The sequence below is a fragment of the Lycorma delicatula genome, chromosome 9 (genome assembly GCF_047948215.1).
Source record: "Lycorma delicatula isolate Av1 chromosome 9, ASM4794821v1, whole genome shotgun sequence".
Lineage (NCBI taxonomy): Eukaryota > Metazoa > Arthropoda > Insecta > Hemiptera > Fulgoridae > Lycorma > Lycorma delicatula.
Genome location: NC_134463.1, coordinates 31,595,442 through 31,615,688, shown reverse-complemented (window position 1 = coordinate 31,615,688; position 20,247 = coordinate 31,595,442). Strand labels below are relative to the sequence as shown.

The 20,247-nt window shown below is 29.7% G+C and overlaps 1 protein-coding gene across 1 annotated transcript in view; it reads left to right on the top strand.

The window, feature by feature from the left end:
* The window catches only part of LOC142329724 (aminopeptidase N-like), a 340,765-nt gene that overhangs the window by 299,912 nt on the left and 20,606 nt on the right, over positions 1-20,247 (top strand). Inside the window, exons 5-9 of the mRNA XM_075374459.1 lie at positions 1,661-1,844; positions 5,637-5,793; positions 9,529-9,610; positions 14,186-14,369; positions 16,466-16,664. Of these exons, the coding sequence (XP_075230574.1) occupies positions 1,661-1,844; positions 5,637-5,793; positions 9,529-9,610; positions 14,186-14,369; positions 16,466-16,664 (806 nt within the window). The remainder of the gene's footprint in view (positions 1-1,660; positions 1,845-5,636; positions 5,794-9,528; positions 9,611-14,185; positions 14,370-16,465; positions 16,665-20,247) is intronic.

Below are 20,247 nucleotides of genomic sequence, written 5' to 3'. Positions count from 1 at the left end.
ATTTTATTGATAAGTTACAAAAATCAATATTCTTAGAAATATTGAGTCATACTTTGAAAGTTTTTCACAAAATTGCATACTTTTGCATGTACTTTCATATGATTTGTATATGTAAATTTCATGATGATAATTTGAGGGATTTAATTTTGACCATTAATTCTTAAAAATACATTATAGCTGTTTTAAATTTAGACTGTAATTACTCTTATGAACATACTAAAATTTATATTTATTATATTTGAAATATTTATTTCCTGTAATTCACATTTTACCATTATCCTTGAAATTGATAATTTAACTCTTCTTCCCCTGAATCATTGATATCCTCAATTTCATTTTCATTTACTCTTAGATCTTTTCCTTGTAATGTTAGTGCATATTCCTATTGTATTTTATTTACTATTTACAGTCATGTTCTTTTCTTATTTAGTAAAACTGCAGGATTGCAGTGTCTTAGATGTTGAAATTTTCCTTGCAATTCAGAATATAACATAAGATTAGTCTAACTATCAGAATGATAGCATTATTGAAACAGTAGTAAACAATGATGGAGAATTCTAAACCCTTGATGAAACTTCATAATAAAATGGAATGAAAATGATCATGATTGTTCTTTCCCAAAAATGTTTAGTAGAATCTCTAAAAACCTGACTAAGTTGCTTGGGAATCTTTAATACTAGGTGGTTTCTTGTGACTAAAGAATGGAGTAATATAGAGGGCATTTAATTAATATAAAAATGTCTCTCAAAAGATGTAAGGCCAACTGAGAGACAGTTGGCCCTACATCTTTTAGTAAAAGGTAGGTACTAAAGAAGGGAATTTGTAACTGAGAGATTAGTGATAAATCATATTATAGTTAGGTTAATAGAAAAATTTACTTAAGAGGAAGCTGTATAACATTGGGGTAATACATGGAGGATGGTTTCAATTTTATTTGAGATTAAATCACATATTTTATTTATTTACTTTTGAGCCATGTAAGTTGCAAGTAAAGCTGATCTCAATTTGTTGTTTTCAGACTTATAGATTAGCCTTATTTACCCATCATGTCAAGAAAGTAATTCCATGAAATAATGAGAATCTTGTGACTTGATTAGAAGCCAATGAAATCAGGATGGCTAATAGATTATAAATTTGCTATAACTGTAGAAGTGTGTGAAGTAAATTCATTGAAAAATTTCATATTTTACTAAAAATTATAACCGATGACAATCCTCTTCATTAACATAAGCTTTTGTTACTGTTGCTGCAGTAAAAATGGAATTTTTTTTAACAAAGCAACATCTTTTTATTTTATTCTACTTATCAAATTATTAACAGCTTTATGCCTGACCTAAGATTTGACCAAATTATTTCTTACAAATATATGCTAGGTACATGCTTTGTATACATTACATTATAGTACCCCAGAGTAAGTTAAAATTCACAGCCTATTAAAATGACACTAGAAGTAGTAATAGAGAGTAAAATTACCATGTCTTTCTGATGTTTTGATGAAAATTCATTTTTTGATTCAAAAATAAAAAGTGGAAATGGATGCACATATTACCCAAATATAATTTCAAAGGTTTTCTGCATTTATTACATTCTATTATTATTAAAGAATATTATTATTATCATTTCTATACAACCTATCAAACTGAAAGTATTATTTTTTCAGGGAGACAACTATGTTATACCAACAAGGAATATCTACCAATAAACATAAATTACGAGTTGCAACTGTTGTCAGCCATGAATTAGCTCATCAGTGGTTTGGAAACTTAGTGACACCTAGTTGGTGGTCTGATTTATGGTTAAATGAAGGGTTTGCCTCTTATGTTGAATGTCTTGGAGTTGATGCGGTAATTCTTTTATTACAATTTTATTTTATTTACTTATGGTTATTTTGTTATTTGTTACTAGGATTTTTTTATTAAGTTAGTTTTTCTTTAATTAGTTCATTTTATAATTTATACTAGATTTTATAATATGGTAATTTTATATTTGTAATACAAAGCATTTGCTTCTTTCCTAAACAGGAAGAATGCCCTTATTTTTCTGTGGATGCTCCAATTGTTCATATTAAACAAATTTTAATAATGACCTATCATTGTCTTACTAATGGTAGTGTGCTTGCCTACCATACCAAAGGTCAGTTCCTGGCTAGGGTATTGAAAATTTATGGCCAGTAAAACTTAGACCTTGAAAAAACAAAATTAAAAAAAAAAATGAATTTTATCATTTAAAATTTTTTACTCACTGCCCATATTTCTTCTTCACTTAGTATTAGATATCTCTTAATGGCCACTGGGTTGGCCTAGTGGTTAACTTGTCATCGCAAATCAGCTGATTTCAAAGTCTAGAGTTGTAAGGTTCAAATTCTAGTAAAGGCTATTACTTTTATATGGATTTGAATACTAAGTAGTGGATAACGGTGTTCATTGGTGGTTTGGTTTCAATTAACCACACCTTCCTTGTATGAAGTAAAGAAACTATTGTGATGGCAAAAATTTTCGGTTTTCAGATTTCATCGGAAATATCCATTTTAACCATCCCTGAATCTATTTTGACTAGTTTCACTGTGATGTCTGTACGTACATATGTATGTATGTACATATTTCGCATAACTCAAAAACGATGAGCCATAGTATGTTGAAATTTTGGATTTAGGACAGTTGTAACATCTAGTTGTGCACTTCCCCTTTTAATTGCAGTCAACTGAACCAAAAGTGTTCAAAAAAGTCCAAAATCCCCAAAAATTTTAATTTTGCGATTTTTCTTAACTGCAGTAACAAACCCTCATTGAGAGCTTTTCAACAATGTATCATAAGTCTTACTTATTTTCATTGGTTCCAGAGTTATAGCCAAATAAAATTTTAATTAATGAAATATTTGAATCTTACAAGGGAAGGCACATCGATACGAATCAGACTTCATCTCCTTTTTTTTAACTTTTTTTTTAATTTAAATATATTGATTTAATAATTATTAACCCGTGATTGTAAAAAAATTTTACAATAAATAATAATTCAATAGTAAAAAAAAAAAATATGAAATTAGTGAAATAAAATTTTATGTACTTATAAAAATGTGTATATGTAATTTAAAAGGCATTATTACATATGTGTATGTGTAATAGAGTTTGTGAAACATCTGATTATTTAATATTAATTGAAAATTATAATTTAGAGTCGTATTATTTTTGGATTTTCTACTTTACATGCCCAATCTTTAATAAATTGCAAAAAATTCTTATCTTTTAGTTCATTACTCCTCTGATATTGTCTGACAATATTAGTTGATCGTTATTTTGATTATTTGTTTTTTGTTGCTAATTATTTAATCGCTCTTTGGTTTGATATAATTCTTCTGATCTTAATTTTTGTACACGTTCTCTAGTTTTCAAATTTTCTCTCTCTTTATGGTCATCATCCTCTTTTTATCCTTTCCTGGTCTTCTTCTCTTGTCGAGTAAGGTTCTATTGCAGTACTCGTTTATTGTACTTCATCTTTCTATTTAATTCATTATTAAAATACATGCAACATGATGTTAAAAGTTAAATATTTAAAGTTATTGTATACCAACTGTAATAATGTTAATTGTATAAAGTTCATGTTTGATTTATTAATAATTAACCACCGATTGTAAAAAAAAAATACAATAAATTAGGATTCAGTAAGTTATTAATGAAATAAAATTTTATGTACTTTTCATTTTTTTTAAAATGTGTATATGTAATTAAATAGTTGTACAAGGAAGACATGTGGTGTCCACATCAGATTTTTTTTTAATATGGTAATGACTTCAAAAAGTTAAGATTTAAAAAATAAGGGAAAAATTATTTTACTTTTAATGTGTTTTTTCTTTTTATAATGTTATTTATTTAATTTTTTGTTCAGGGCAGAAAAAAGGGAACAATTTTTCTTAGTTAAAAGAACTACATTACTTAGTGCACACTGTTAACAGAAACATGCTTTTCGTGCTAGAGGGTTTTATATTTTCATTTATATATAGATTTTGTTGTTAGGTTAAAACAAAGTTTAAGTAGAATGTGTTCAGTTCTGTTTCAAAGCTTGTTTTATTTATTAATTAATTCTTATGGTTACAAAGAATCCAATTGCAGTTACCTATTTTTTTTTTTTTTTTAATGATGAAAAAGGAATTTTATAATATGTAAAAAATACCAAGTCTGATCAAGATTCAGTTTTTTATTTATATTTTATGAAAATATTCAGTACATTTCTATAATATTTATTCTTAAACTCAATCACTCGTAATATTTAATTAGACAACTGCTCTGTACTTAAGATCATTAATCTTAGATACAGCAACCATTTCTAGAGGCCATTATATCTTAGGTTTGGTTGCAGCTCTCAAAAAGATTGGGACTTGCAAATTAAAGCAACAATTTTAATGTACCAATTTTAGTAAAAAGCAATGGCACATTAACATTGTCTCCATTAAGTCAGAAAAACATTTTATTAAAGTTTTAGAGTTTTTTGTAGTTTTATAAGAGAAAGATTAATTATAGAAGTTAAAAAAAAACTAAATCTCTTTAATATTGATTTTAAAATAAAAAAGAGTGAAAAAATAAATTAATAAGAAGGTAATTTTTTGTTCTAGTAAAAAAAATCACAAATTAATTGTATATTAATAAGATAATATTAATAAAAAGTTAATCCCTTAAAATAAAAAGAAAAAAGCAGAGTTCTATATTTACTAATAGTTCTAATTATTTGTCTTGGCAGATGAAAAGCTTAAAACATAATCATGAAATAGAAAAAAATTAAGTTTCAAAGTGAAGAATTTTAATAGTTTAGATTCTTTTTATTAATTAGAAGTAAAGAAGAAAGCAGAAACCTAATTGACAACTATTAATTAGTTAGAAGTTGGTAGAGAAATTATTGTGGAATACAGTATATTAAAAACCCAGAAGATTTTTTTAAAAACACAAGTTTAAAATTATATGTAAAAGAGTGGGTTATTTTAATATGTCTATTCTCGCATGCTGAGAAAGACAGATTTTTTTTTTTTTTATTTAAAATCTATATAAATAATTCTTTTCTCCTTACAGCTTTTTTTCTTTTTTTTAAACAACTATAGACACAGCTTCATTATAAGTAGTTTTATATATATATATTAATTTTATCCATTAACTACAGATGGTCAGGGATAATCTCTTAAATAAAAAAATAAATCTCTTAGTTCAAAAATAAATTTGAACTTACTCTTTAACTGGTGGCTTTCATAATCCCTTATTAATCTCCAGGACCTGTTATTTGTTTGTATTTTTTTTTATGTTAATTTAAAGTATATAGAGCTGTTTTAATGATTATATAAGTAAAATTTATTTATTATTACTTTTTTAAAGTTATAATAAGTTTCTTGTATTTTTATATAAGAAGTTGCTTATGATTCCAGTTGAAGTTATTCTGACTGTTTTTTGTTTTTTTTGAGTTGGCAAATGACATGTAATTAGGGTATGATCATATCATAATTTATAGTTTCAAAAAGGATTATTGTTTCTGTTCATTTAATGTCAAAGTTATGTGTTTTGTATGTTTGTTTTGTATATCATACTTTTTAATACACTGAAGAATTGTTTTTAGTTTGTATTCACTTTTGAACTTATAACATTTAGTTTCTTTTTGTAGGTTGAACCATTATGGCGTAAATTAGAACAATTTGTTACACAAGAAATGCAAGGTGTCTATTTACTCGACGTTTATAAATCTTCTCATCCTATATCTGTTAATGTAAACCATCCAAGTGAAATTGATGAAATTTTTGACTCTATTTCTTATGATAAAAGTAAGTAAAAGATTATTTCTTCTCATATTTCTCTATTATTTTAATTTATCTTTTTATATATTAATTTCTTATTTTTTATCAAGCTAGAAAGAACAATAAAAGTTTACAAAATATTAGTTTTTTCCTCTTAAGTAGGATACTTCACCTTATCAGGTCATTAATTCAGATGATGTTAGACATGTTTTGTTCTAATCCAGTCTAAAAGATAAAAGTTACTATAATTAACTTGGATAAGAACATAAGTTCTGTTTCATTACAATTTGTTTCTCATAGTGAGGAAGTTACTGTTAATTTGTAGAAAATGAAGTCTGTAATATCTCATTAGCTGCTGCAAGATGACCCAGTGGTAAGACTACATCAAATTGTGTTCTAAAGTATCAGAAATAATGTACTTGTACAACTACAGAAAACAATTTATAAATAAGGTGTTAGAATTGCTAAACATTTTAATGTTAAGGAAAACTACAAATTAAAGATTTTGTGTGAAGTTTTCATTTCAGAACAGTAAAATTATGTAAAAGAAAAGATTTTTATACTAACATATTGATAACATAATGAACCATTGTTATTCATGTATATTTTTTGCTACTATTATGTACCACCAAGACAAACTTTAGTTGACAATTATGTAGTCACACTTCAAAACTTATAAAAAATATTAATATTTATAAGTATGAAATTCAACTGAGTAATTTAGGTGGCCGATAATAAATTTCAACTATTTTTCTATGTCAACCACTCAATGGTTTTAGTTTACTGTTATATTAACTTATTATTACAATGTATAATTATTGTAATGCATTAATTTATCATTATAATATAATATGTATGATTAAGTATTATAAGACTAATTACGTTTTGAGTTTTAGTGGGAATTTCGATGTCAAATACAAGATGTATGAAAATCTGTTCGGTTACTGTAGTTTCAGGGGAAAGAATTGACTCATATTCTTGTATAAAAAGTTGTGTTCCATTGAGTGTGGTTAAGTGTTCAGAAATATTATGATGTACAAAACTATAAATGATTTTAAAATTTACCTAAAATAGGCATTACGTTTCAAGATCAAAAAAATTTTTTGTTCTTTGGCAAAAGAATAAGAAATTAAATAATAAATAAAAAATAAACCTAAAAGAAGGTAATAAAATTTACATTTATTTGATTAATACTAGTTTACAAAAATGTGAGAAATAAATATATAATTTAATAAATATTAATTTGAGAATAGTATTCCTACATCCATACATATTCTGTAATAATAAATCCACCTGTATTGCACGTTTGAGCATGAAGATCCTATTCATGCTATAAGTACACCTGTTCAGAGTAATTTATAATATCTCTAAAATTAGTGTTACTGATTTTAATGAAGCACTGTTATTGTTGTAAATATTAAAGAGGATAACATCCAGAAATTCAGCTGTGTTTATTAAAGATAATATATTTCAAAGAAAGACACTGATGGTAAGATATACAAAATATCATACTGAAATTAATATAAACATCATGCTAAAAACCTTTTTCAGACTACAGTAGTTAACTTTATTATCAATCCAATTTTATCTAAAATTGGATTTTTTCACATTATTATAATGTAGTACTTTCATTTCCTCTATGAAATGGCAAAGGATTAAGAAAAAGTTTATTAAGTCATTGATTTTTTTTATACCTTATCACAATTTTAAGTTTATAATTTTTAAAAGAATTTTTCTGTTTGATTTTATGCAAAGAAATTACTCGTTTGTGATCTAGCAGATAAGTTGAAATCATACTAGTAATAACTACCATTACATAATAAGTAATAATAGTATTATGACATTTTCAATAACAATTATAAATTCATCATATTCATGTTCGTTTTTGTTATATTATTTATGTATTACTGTTAAACATTTTTCTGCATATTATTTTCTTATGTAATATGTAAAATAAAACATATTATGTAGTTTGTTTTCATTTTAAAACATAATTAAATTAATCAACATATACACACAAATATTTTCTTTTGCATAATAATCTTTAACAAACTGAACCAGATTTACTTAAGTTGTAAGTTGGCAGTTTATTAACTACAAACTAACAATAAGACTAATATTCATAAATAAGAATTAGAGAAAATAGCTCAAAAATTTGTCTAGCCTTCAGAATAGAGAAACAAAAACAAAATACAACAATCAGCCTTAACACCCCTGGAAAATGCAAGTGAACTGCTGCATCTACAAAATGGGACACAGATTAAAACAAAACAGTTATGAACAAATACAAGATGATCATATAAGTATTTAACAACATAGTGTCAATATTTTTTGTCTATCTTATAGATCCACCCAAACGTTAACCAGGATTAACAACTACCTTGATATTTTACATGTGCATTAAAAAGGTCTAAATCTTGGTAAAGTTGTAGATTGCAAAATATACAAACACATGCAAACTAAATAAACAGAAATAATTCAAACTCACACAATTTATTACCACATTGTAAATGTTTATCATAATTACAAAAACAAACTGCTGCAATAACATTAGATATTACCAGCATGAAAAATTGCAAAACCATTTACTGAAAGTAGGAAACTGATTGAAAGAATTACAACAAGAGATTTTATAACATTATATTAAAATAAGTTTAGTTTGTAATTAAAAAAAAATTATTCGTTTTTTGTAATATATTTCATGGTGTGTTTTGCTGCATTGAGAAAATTTAGTTTTTGTTTTTCTTTTAAATTACTTCAAAGTTTAAAAAAAATTACTACCTTTGAAAAAGGGTGGTTTTGCTTTTTTTTTATTAAGACTATTTAAAATTCATTGAACATTTTTTTATCACATATCAACCTGATTTATTAGAAGATAAATTTGGCCAATCTTAGTGGTGGAATGGTAACATTTCTGCCTTCATCCAGACGTTGTGGGTTTGAGTCCCATTGAAGCATGGTATTTTTCACACATTAAAAGAGTCATAATTCATCATAATGACTGTTATTGGACATCAACCAGTTGTTACTATTTGAATAAATAATTAAAATAAAGTAGCTTTTCCAACATATAGATATACATTTACTAACCCACCGGGTTGGTCTTCCCAAATCAGCTGATTTGAAGTCGAGAGTTCCAGCGTTCAAGTCCTAGTAAAGCCAGCTATTTTTACACGGACTTGAATACTAGATCGTGGATACCGGTGTTCTTTGGTGGTTGGGTTTCAATTAACCACACATCTCAGGTATGGTCGAACTGAGAATGTACAAGACTACACTTCATTCACACTCATACATATCATCCTCATTCATCCTCTGAAGTATTATCTAAACGGTAGTTACCGGAGGCTAAACAGGAAAAAGAAAGAAAGAAAGGAAAGATATACATTTACTAATAATGAAAATTTCTTTTAAAATAATATGAGCTGTATTATTTTGTCATTTTATCTGCTAAGTTATTAGTGACTTTATAGTAAAACAGTGTAATCTAAGATTGATCTTGAGTAAAATAGTGAACTCCATTCCTTACAAACTGTTGATTCTATCCCTCAAAGAGTCGATCTGAAAATTGGTATAAAATAAGAGAAAATACTTATGGCTGAAGCCCATGTACTTTATTAAATTTGTTCATATATTTTACTTATGTTAAACAACACTGGGTGCAGTATTGTAAATCTTGTCTGGTAAAATAATTTACTCTGAAAAGTATTACATTTATTTACTTTAATGACTTTTTTTTATTGAGTTTATTATTTATTTTAGGTGCTGCTGTAATTAGAATGATGGATCATTTTCTTACAACAGATGTTTTTAAGCAAGGACTTACTAATTACTTAAAGAAAAAGTAAGTTGATTTTAAATTATGATTCAGTCGCATTATTATACTTTTCTTATATATACATGTCTCCCAAACACCAAATACCGTCTGTTTTCCTCTAGGTCAGGGGTTAGCAACCTATGGCACATGTGCCACACTTGGCACGCCAAGTAATTTCTAATGGCTTGCAGAAGCTCTAAGTTTTATTTATCAATAAATTGGTTATGATTGACACAAAAGTCAGAACAATGAAAGAACTGACATCACATGTCAGTTCTCAAAATTTAACAAAGTGTAATTTCTTTGATTCTTTCTACTTTGTAGCAATCAAGCTAAGTTAATATTGTTTGAAAAATATATTCGGGAGTATGGTGACTCAAAACTACCCAAATCCCATAACACATATCACAATTAAAGATCACTCATCACTCCATTGGTGAAAATAGGTTTCACAAAAGTTTACAGTTTTATAGATGGTTTTTTTATAAATGATATTAATTGGTGAATTTTAAAATAAATATATTTGAATTGTAAATACAATAATTCCTATTTAAATAATGTTTAGACAAATTCAAAATGTTTTTATTATTATTTTAATAAAGTTAAATTTTATATCAGCATTGATGTTTGTAAATTTATTTATATTTTCAGAATACTGTTTGTATTAAATATGGCAGAAAAGAAAAGGAAACTTTATCATCGTCTATTTCAAGAAAATTTGACAAAAGAGTATGGATTTGTAGAACAAAAAGATCGTGCTGTTTGTGTTTTTTGTAGCATAAGTGTTGTGTACAAAGTCTAGTGTACAAAGACACTTTCAAACTAAACACCAGTCTAAGTTTAAAACTTCAGATGAGAAAAGTGAAACCATCAAAAAAGCTATTTATAAATTGAAATTACAAGAACAAGGTCAAACAGTACTTGATATTTTCTACTATTGGAAAGTATTTATAATGAAACTTGACATTTTTTCACTTCACATCAACATCAAAGCATTCAAGTACTTCCTAAATGTGAAGAATCAGTCAAATCAATCTGAAATAAACACAGATGAGCTTCAGGAGTACATCGAAGCACTCAAAGTAGAATTTGTTAAATGAAGTCAGTACTTGCACATCCATGAACCTTATTTTCATACCTCATTAAGCTTAACATACTTCATTTGACAGCTTCCCAATTTGGAACTTTCTAGTTGGATGGATATTGATGATTTTGAAATGCAACAGGTTGAATTTAGGTCTTCAGAATTATGGACATCAAACTTTGTTGAATTAAGGAAGTCTCTGGACGACAAAAATTTAGAAAATTCTGCTGCTATTCTCAACTGTTGGACATCCCTCCCAAGATTTTTCATCTGTTTGATGAAAATTGCTTTTCCTCTTATTTCGGCTTTTGGTTCAACTTATTCCTGTGAGGAAATTTTCTCTCACATGAAAGCAGTGTTAAGTCCACAGCAAAGTTGCCTAACACCTGAACATTTAGAAAATTATGTAAAACACAAACTAACAAAATATGTTGCTGATATTGAGCAACTGGCTAAGATCATGCAAGGGCAAGGCTGCCATTAATAATAAAAACTTTAGAAAACAGTTTATTTTTTTCAGTGTGGTTTAAATGTTATTGTATTATACAGGGTGAGTAACATAAAACCAAACCCATAACATAACTGCTGCAAAATCGGTAGGTTATGTTGGAATGAAATTTTGTGAATGGTACGAACAAATTAAATAAGAAAAACATAAAGTGTAATTTAAAAGTTGCATTTATTTACTATATTGTTACAAAAGATGTTCATAGTGACCACTCTGGGCATCGATGCACTCGACTGATCATGAGAGTCATCTGATGCAAAATGTTGTCAATTGTGTTGATTTCTCATTGAATGTTAACCTTCATTTCATCAATATTGTGAGGATTAGATGCATAAACTCTCTCCTTTAAGTAGCCCCAAAGGAAAAAATCACAAGAAGACAACTCTAACTGTCCACCAACAATGTTTTCAAGAAGCCAGTTGCAATAATCAAGTTGTTTTGATTTGTCTGACTCCTTCAGTTGTTGTGCAGTTGTAACGCAGTTGCCAATTTCATTTTGCATTTGAAACCAAACCTGTTATACGCAGTTTTTTTAACTAAATCGTGCATTCTTAATTGGGATACAGACCTTTGGAAATTTTTCTATGAATACTTGACGCGATTTTTAAAATAATCTAGAACAAGATAGGCGTCAACTATAGCTACCTCTCCAGAATTGAATAAGACATTTTACACAAACACAACTGCACTCACAATACTGCACTGCAACAAAACGCATACTGACTGATTTGTAAGCACCTGACAAGCAGCAGTAACAATCAGTAGTAACATATACATCCACTAGTTGCACTAGTTGTGTGAGAGTCTTTCATAAATAGTAGTTTCATTATGGGTTTGGTTTTATGTTATTCACCCTGCATTACTGTATAAAATATATTGTAGAACATTGGTCCAATGTTCTACAAGTAAAGGTCCTTTACTTATATAAAAATATGAAGTTGTTGGCACAACAAATGATTTTAAATTCTTAGTCTGTATACTGTTAGCAAAAGATTGCTGACCTCTGCTCTAGGTCATTCTTGGAATATAAGGTATTAATATAATTACCACTGTACTATTCAGACAAATGTACTAACTTTTATATTTGTGGAACAGTACATCTATCCCATACATGATGCAATTTCTATTATTTTGTTACATAATGTATAATTACATATCAATCTGAATAAACATATATGTATTTGTATAATATCTATTTATATACGATCTATTATATTTCTTATTATTATTAGATTTCTTATCTATTATAAGTGTTCAGAAAGTTGCTATGCACTGGAATTATAGAAGTGTAATGACGAAACTTTCTTAATTATTACTTTGTATTTTTAATTTCATTATTTTATAGAAACTGATATTACAATAATTGGAATAGTTTACAAAAGTGTTGAAAATGACCTCCTCCAACATCAGTACAATACTGCATATGTTTCAGTTTGTTTTCAAACACTTTAACCAGCTGTAACAGCTGGAATGTCTTGTATGTATTCTGTTATTGCAGTTATTAATTTGTCATCATGCATAGTTTGTTGCAATTCACTGCTTGTTTCGCTGCCTCCTATAGAAAGTAATCTCTGGGAGTTGGATTGTATGATCATATGATCGTGCAAGCCAAAAACTCCTCAAAATGATTCATTCACCAAAATATTTTGAAAAAGTCATTGACCTGTTAGCTGTGTCCACTGTGACAGCAACATCTTGTTGTGATTGATTTCCACTTCTGTTAACTGACTAACGAAGTTTGTTAAAACAGCACAGTAATGATCACTTTTAACTGTATTTTCAAAAAAGATTGGACCCACAATGCACATTCTTCTCATACTGACTCAGACTCAAATTTTCACTTTGTGCAAAGATTGTTCGTGTAATTCATGGGGGGGTTGGTTGTTGATAACGGTTATGTATTTTGTGAATTATTATACCTTACAGATGAAATCACAATTCATCTGTAAAAAACATAATTTTGAGGATACTTACAGAATTTTGGTCAATAAACCATTCAAACCACTGACATTAATTTAGTCTATAGGTTTCAGTTCTTGAAACACATTACTTTGTAGGGATAAAGTTTCATTCTTTTCTTACAGCTTTATATGCAGTAGCAAGTCTGATTTCTTGCTGCTCTGCTAACTTACGCATTGACTTTGATGGATTTTCGTCCATAGCAACTGAAATATCAAGCAGGTTCTGTTCATTTAGTTTAGGTCTTCCACTTCTTTCACCCAGAGGTCCCGGGTTCGAATCCCGGTCAGGCATGGCATTTTCACACAGCTACAAATCATTCATCTCATCCTCTGAAGTAATGCTTATCTGTGGACTCGGAGGTAAAAAAAAAAAAAAAAAAAGTCTTCCACTTCAGTCAGCATCTTCGAGACAGAGTTTTTCCCCAAAATTTTTTGATAAGGCTTCAAACTGCATTGTGGTGATGATCAGGAGTATTTGGAAACTTTTCAGAAAACCTGTGCCTCACTAAATCAGTATTCTTGTCACCTTCACAAAAGATTTGTTCAGTGAGAAAAATGCATTCCTCTACCGAAAAAACCATTACCTGTTTTTTGCAACTATTAATTCTGAGAAACAAAACTACACAAAATAAAATGAAGCACTTTCAGTCACAACTCAACAACTGACATCTTGGTTTATCACTGAGAACACCTAATGAACCCACAGGGCAACCCATCTAATGCTGAAAAAACAGAATGCACAACATAATTCTAACGTATACTGCATAGTGATTTTCTGCACTGTATGTTCTGTTCGAAGTTGAGAAACTCAGAATATTGGAGTAAACATTAATAGAATCCTGTAATTGCATTGGAATGATGCTAACTTTTTATTATTGATATTAGTTTTTATTTTTTTATTATTCTTTTAGGATGATTGTTTCCTTTTTTTAGTATAGACCAATCAGGATTCAAAAATAGGTTTATTATGTTACAATCTCTATCATCATCAACAACATTTCTTTAATGTTTAATTTTATTATCTATATCTATCAAATATTTGGTTTCAGAGCTTATCAGAGTGCAACTCAAGATGATTTATGGCAAGCATTAACTGAAGAAGCTCATAATCAGGGTGTTTTACAACAAGATGTAACTGTAAAGGAGATTATGGATACATGGACTTTACAAACAGGATTCCCTCTTGTTACAGTGATTAGAAATTATGAAGATGGTTCAGCAGTAGTTTCCCAGGTGCATTATCATAAATGAATAAATTTTTATCTATTTAATAACAGACAATTCGTCAAATTAGTGTGAAGAAACTACAGTTGCTGCAAATAAAAAAATATTAATATCTCACCTTTAAAAATAACTTAGAAATTGTACTTCCAAAAGAAGTTTTCAGAGCTAATTATGCAACACCTTGTTCAGTGGAGTTACTGAAGGCATGCTGTTAACCATCTTAAAGTGGTTAGGAACCACTGCAGGAAAATCATTAAAATGGGCATCATTAATATTAACAATCTTAAAGTGGTTAGAAACTACTTTCTAAGTACTTTAGGATATTATCATTAATAGTATTCTGAAGAAAATATTAATAACAGTATTAATATTTTTATGAAATTGAAATTTTTGATGTACGTATATATATATATATATATATATATATATATATATATATATATATACACACATCAAAAATTTGTGTGTGTATATGTATATATGTACACACATACACACACAAGTTTATAATATTTCCTAGTCTTGTAAATAAGTTAATCTAATCTTGGAAATACATTTATTTATTAATTTTTCAATAAAACAATATTTAACATCAAAGTACAGTTATTTTATAGAACTGAGTTCTTAGTCCTGCCAATCATGCTATTATGTAGAAAATTCAGTCTCATGTGGTAATCAGATTATAAGAGTGTTTTTTCTCACTGTTAGCTGATTTATGATGTGCTGTCTGGAAGTTCTGAAAGTTTGAGTGAACCAATCATATGAACTACTAGATGCCTGTACAACTAGATGCCATAAGATGTCATCTGCAGCATGGGAAATAGGTTTTTTTTGCATGTATTTATTATTTTTGTGAATGTATTCCTGATTTTCAGTTTTACGATACATATATTTTTTTGTTCACTAAATTGTGAATGCTGAGGAGTAAATATTCGCATAAAATTTGCTGTTAACTCTACAAATTGTTAAAATTCTACCATTGAAGCTTTGATTCAAGCAATAATATTTGAACTGTTCAGTCAGTTCATACGGTCAAATCATTCAAAAAATAAAATAATTCTACATGCATAACATTAGAAATGATCATGAAAGGGCAGACAACATTGTTTATACCAAAGACTGACTATCACAATTTCTGCAACATCTCAAGACTTGTATGGTACATGGCAATGCATACTGACAGATGTATTGAATATGAGACAGATTTTTTGAGAATTTGTTTATCATCTCTTGAACAATGAACTGTAAAACTATTGATCTCAAGTGTTCACTGGCTTCAAAAACTTTTTAGAGATAACAGTAGATCTTTATTCATGTTGATAAATCATGAGTGTGTAATTATTGTGAGTTTCAGTAATAATCTAATCATGTTGAATGAAATTCATGAACCCTACAGACAAGATATCTTGACAAGTTCATAAGAATAAATACAAAAACTGTTGATTTTTTTTTTTTGTTTCATGAAATGTTCATAAGACTATTTACAGGACGTTTTACTAAAATGTTTTGTAGTGGCTAAGAAAAAATACGAAAAAATACTAAAATATTCAAAAACTGATTAGGTATTACACCTTGACAATGTATCACTACATAACTTCCTCACCATCAGAAAGTTCTAGCAGCTAGAAAATGAACTTTGTCCTAATCCCACCTACTCTGTGAACCGTTCCCTGCTATCTCAACCTCTTCCCTAAAAGAAACTTGGCTTTAAAAGGTGACTTTTGAGAGCGGTAACATCAGTGTTTACTGGAATTTTAGCAAATACTGAATATGCTAATGCCAACTGACTTCCAGGGATGCTTCATATCATCAGAAATAATATGAGGTATATTATTTACTATTATTATTATTAATAATTATTATTAATATTAATAGAATAATAAGAGGTCTAATTGTACTACTAAAGAGATTTGGAAATAGGAACTTGTGGTCCTATTTCCTATCCTCAAAACATATATACTAATGGAATAAAAAAAATTTGAATAAACATTTCAAAATTTACTCAGCAGAATATTCTGTACAAAAATTCAATGCTGAATCTTATTTTGTATCCTTTAAGACATTCAATTTTTTGTTACATAATATTTGTTTTTTCAATGTTTTAGAGAAGATTCATTTTGGGTAATTCTACTGAAGAAACAAGAAAAAGTGTTTGGTGGATACCCTTGACTTATACAACATCTTCAACTAAAGATTTTAGTACTACAACACCAAAACACTGGTTAAAAAAAGAGAGAGAGATCACATTGACTGATTTACATTTATCATCTTCGGAATGGATAATTTTTAATATTAAGGAAACTGGTAATTATTATTATTAGATTTTATTGTTTTGATTTTTTCCATTAAATTGAATGATTTTATTGAGCAAAAATTCTGTGAAATTACATTTTTTGCCATAGAACTAGACTTAATTTTGTGATCATTCTTTTGTTTTGTTTACCTAAGTGTATTATTTTGTTTACTATGAGGTCATTTAGTGAACCCTGAATATGAATATAGATTCAAATTTTCAGATTCATGCCTATAATTGTTTTGAAGGTTTCTTTTTTATATCCTGTTAAAGCATGAAAAATTAAGGTAAGATATGTCTTATCTCTATTCTGTACTAGGTGGTTTATTTAATAGAATTTAAATATATACTGTACACATGTGCGAATGTATGTGTCAACACTAATTCTCAATGACTTCTTTTAAAAATGACACAGTTTTTCCAATTTCTCTTGAAATTTCAAATAATTTCTCTTGAAATTATTTTCAAGGCAAAGTGTTCATAAAACAAAACATTAGATTTAACTGTTCCCTCCACAACTTTAAATCAAGACTCACAACACAAGAAGGCCTGAATCAACAGGCTTTCTCTTTCCATCTGTTTATGTTCTTTAGTATATACGAGGTGCGACAATAAAGTAATGAGACTGATTTTTCTTTGCAAGATGTGGCAACCCTGCAGCTTGCGTAGGCACACCATCTTTAACCTTGGTCTATAAGCTACTTCTAGTCCAAGCGGCACATTGATGCAACTATCAGTCGTGAGTTGCGCTGTAATAAGTGAACACGTGTTTGTGTCTCTCGTCACAGAAATGAAACCGCAAAATATTGCGCAACGGTATGCCATTTCTTTTTGCGTTAAATTGGGTGAAAACGCGACAACAACTTATGGTAAGCTTCAGAAGGATTTTGGAGAGGAGGTTATGTCAAGAGCTCAAGTTTTTCGGTGGCATAACATTTTTAGTGAAGGAAGAACGAATGTTGAAGATGAAGACCGCAGTGGACAACCATCAACCTCACGGACAGATGTCAACTTGACCAGGGTGCGTGAAATCATATGATCTGATCGAAGATTATCCGTGAAAATGATTGTAGAAGAACTCAACATCGATCGAGAAACAGTTCATCTAATATTAACTGTAGATCTTGGTATGAGAAACATTTGTGCAAAAATGGTCCCCAAAAATCTCACACAACAACAGCGAGAAACACAGAAAAATGTGGCAGCCAATCTGTTAGAGTAAATGGAAATCAATCCAGATTTGTTGAGCCGTGTTATCACTGGTGATGAAGGTTGGTTTTTTCAATACGATCCAGAGACAAAACGCCAAAGTTCGCAATGATGCTAAAAGGGATCACCCAGACCATAAAAAGCTCGCATGTCAAAGCCAAAAGTGAAATGCATGCTTGTGTGCTTCTTCGATTCCAAGCGAATTGTTCATAAAGAGCGGGTGCCTCCTGGACAAACAGTTAACCAATATATCTACAAAGAAATTTTAGAAAGACTTCGTAAACGAGTTCTTCGTGTCCGTGCCAACATTGCTGATAATTGGATTCTGCATCACATTAATGCGCCATCCCATACTGCTCTGTCAGTACAGCAACTTTTAACCTCAAAACAAATTTCAGTACTACCACAGTCACCTTATTCACCAGATATCTCTCCGTGCGACTTTTTTCTATTTCCAAGAGTCAAAATGGCGGTCAAGGTACATCATTTTCAAACAACACAAGATGTCCAAAAAGCTGTGACAAAGGACACAAACACGTGTTCACTTATTACAGCACAACTCACGACTGAGCAGTTGCATCAATGTGCCACTTGGACTAGAAGTAGCTTATAGACCAAGGTCAAAGATGGTGTGCCTACTCAAGCTACAGGGTTGCCACATCTTGCAAAGAAAAATCAGTCTCATTACTTTATTGTCGCATCTCGTATATAGTAATATCTGGTTTTTAAACAGCCACACCTTACTTACAGGTATTAAAAACCTTTACATAAATGAGGAAAAAAAAAGTTAAAAATCCTTAATATTAAGTTCCTCCTCTATGAATCATGAGACCTTGCCGTTGGTGAGGGGGCTTGAGTGCTCAGGGATACAGAGTAGCTGGACCGAAGGTGCAACCATATCGGAGAGGTATCTGTTGAGAGCCAGACTAAGGAATGATTCCTGAAAGAGGGCAGCAGCTCTTTCAGTAGTTGTTAGGGGCGTGAGTCACAATGACTTAAGCGGCCGTATCAACATCACTCAGTCCTCTGAGTACTGCGCAGCTGAAAGCAATGGAAAACTACAGCTGCTTTTTTTCCAAGAAAATGTGGCTCTCTGCATTTTCACATAGCAACAATGGAGGCGCCTTCCTTGGTAAAATATTCCGGAGGTAAAATAGTCCCCCGTTCGGATCTCCGGGTGGGGACTACTAAGGAAGGGGTCACCAGAAAATTAAAAAATAACATTCTACGAGTCGGAGCGTGGAATGTTAGAAGCTTAAAAAAGGTTGGTAGGCTAGAAAATTTAAAAAGGGAAATGGATAGGGTGAATGTGGATATAGTAGGAATCAGTGAGGTTCGGTGGGAAGAGGAAGGCGACTTTTGGTCAGGTGATTTTAGAGTAATTAACTCAGCGTCAAATAATGGGCAGGCAGGAGTAGGTTTCGTGATGAACAAGAAGATAGGGAGGAGAGTGGAGTATTTCAAAACACATAGCGATAGAATCATTGTAATAAGGATAAAATCAAAACCTAAACCGACAACGATTGTTAACGTTTATATGCCTACAAGCGCCCATGATGATGATGAGGTAGAGTGTGTATACGAAGAGATTGATGAAGCAATTAAACACGTAAAGGGAGATGAAAATTTAATAATAGTTGGAGATTGGAATGCAAGCATTGGAAAAGGCAAGGAAGGAAATATAGTGGGTGAATACGGGCTGGGCAAAAGGAATGAAAGAGGGGACCGACTTATAGAGTTTTGCACGAAGTATAATTTAGTAATTGCCAACACCCAATTTAAAAATCATAATAGAAGAATATACACTTGGAAAAAGCCAGGCGATACTGGAAGGTATCAGATAGATTATATCATGGTTAAGCAAAGATTTAGAAATCAACTCGTTGACTGCAAAACTTACCCTGGAGCAGACATTGATAGCGACCATAATTTGGTGATAATGAAATGTAGATTGGGGTTTAAAAACCTGAAGAAAAGTTGTCAGATGAATCGGTGGAATTTAGAGAAGCTTGAGGAAGAGGAGGTAAAGAAGATTTTTGAGGAGGACATCGCAAGAGGTCTGAGTAAAAAAGATATGGTAGAAAATGTAGAAAAAGAATGGGAGAATGTTAAAAAGGAAATTCTTAAATCAGCAGAAGCAAACTTAGGCGGAATAAAGAGAACTGGTAGAAAACCTTGGGTTTCAGACGATATATTGCAGCTGATGGATGAACGTAGAAAATATAAGAATGCTAATGATGAAGAAAGTAAAAGGAACTATCGGCAATTAAGAAATGCTATAAATAGGAAATGCAAACTGGCGAAAGAAGAGTGGATTAAAGAAAAGTGTTCAGAAGTGGAAAGAGAAATGAACATTGGTAAAATTGACGGAGCATACAGGAAAGT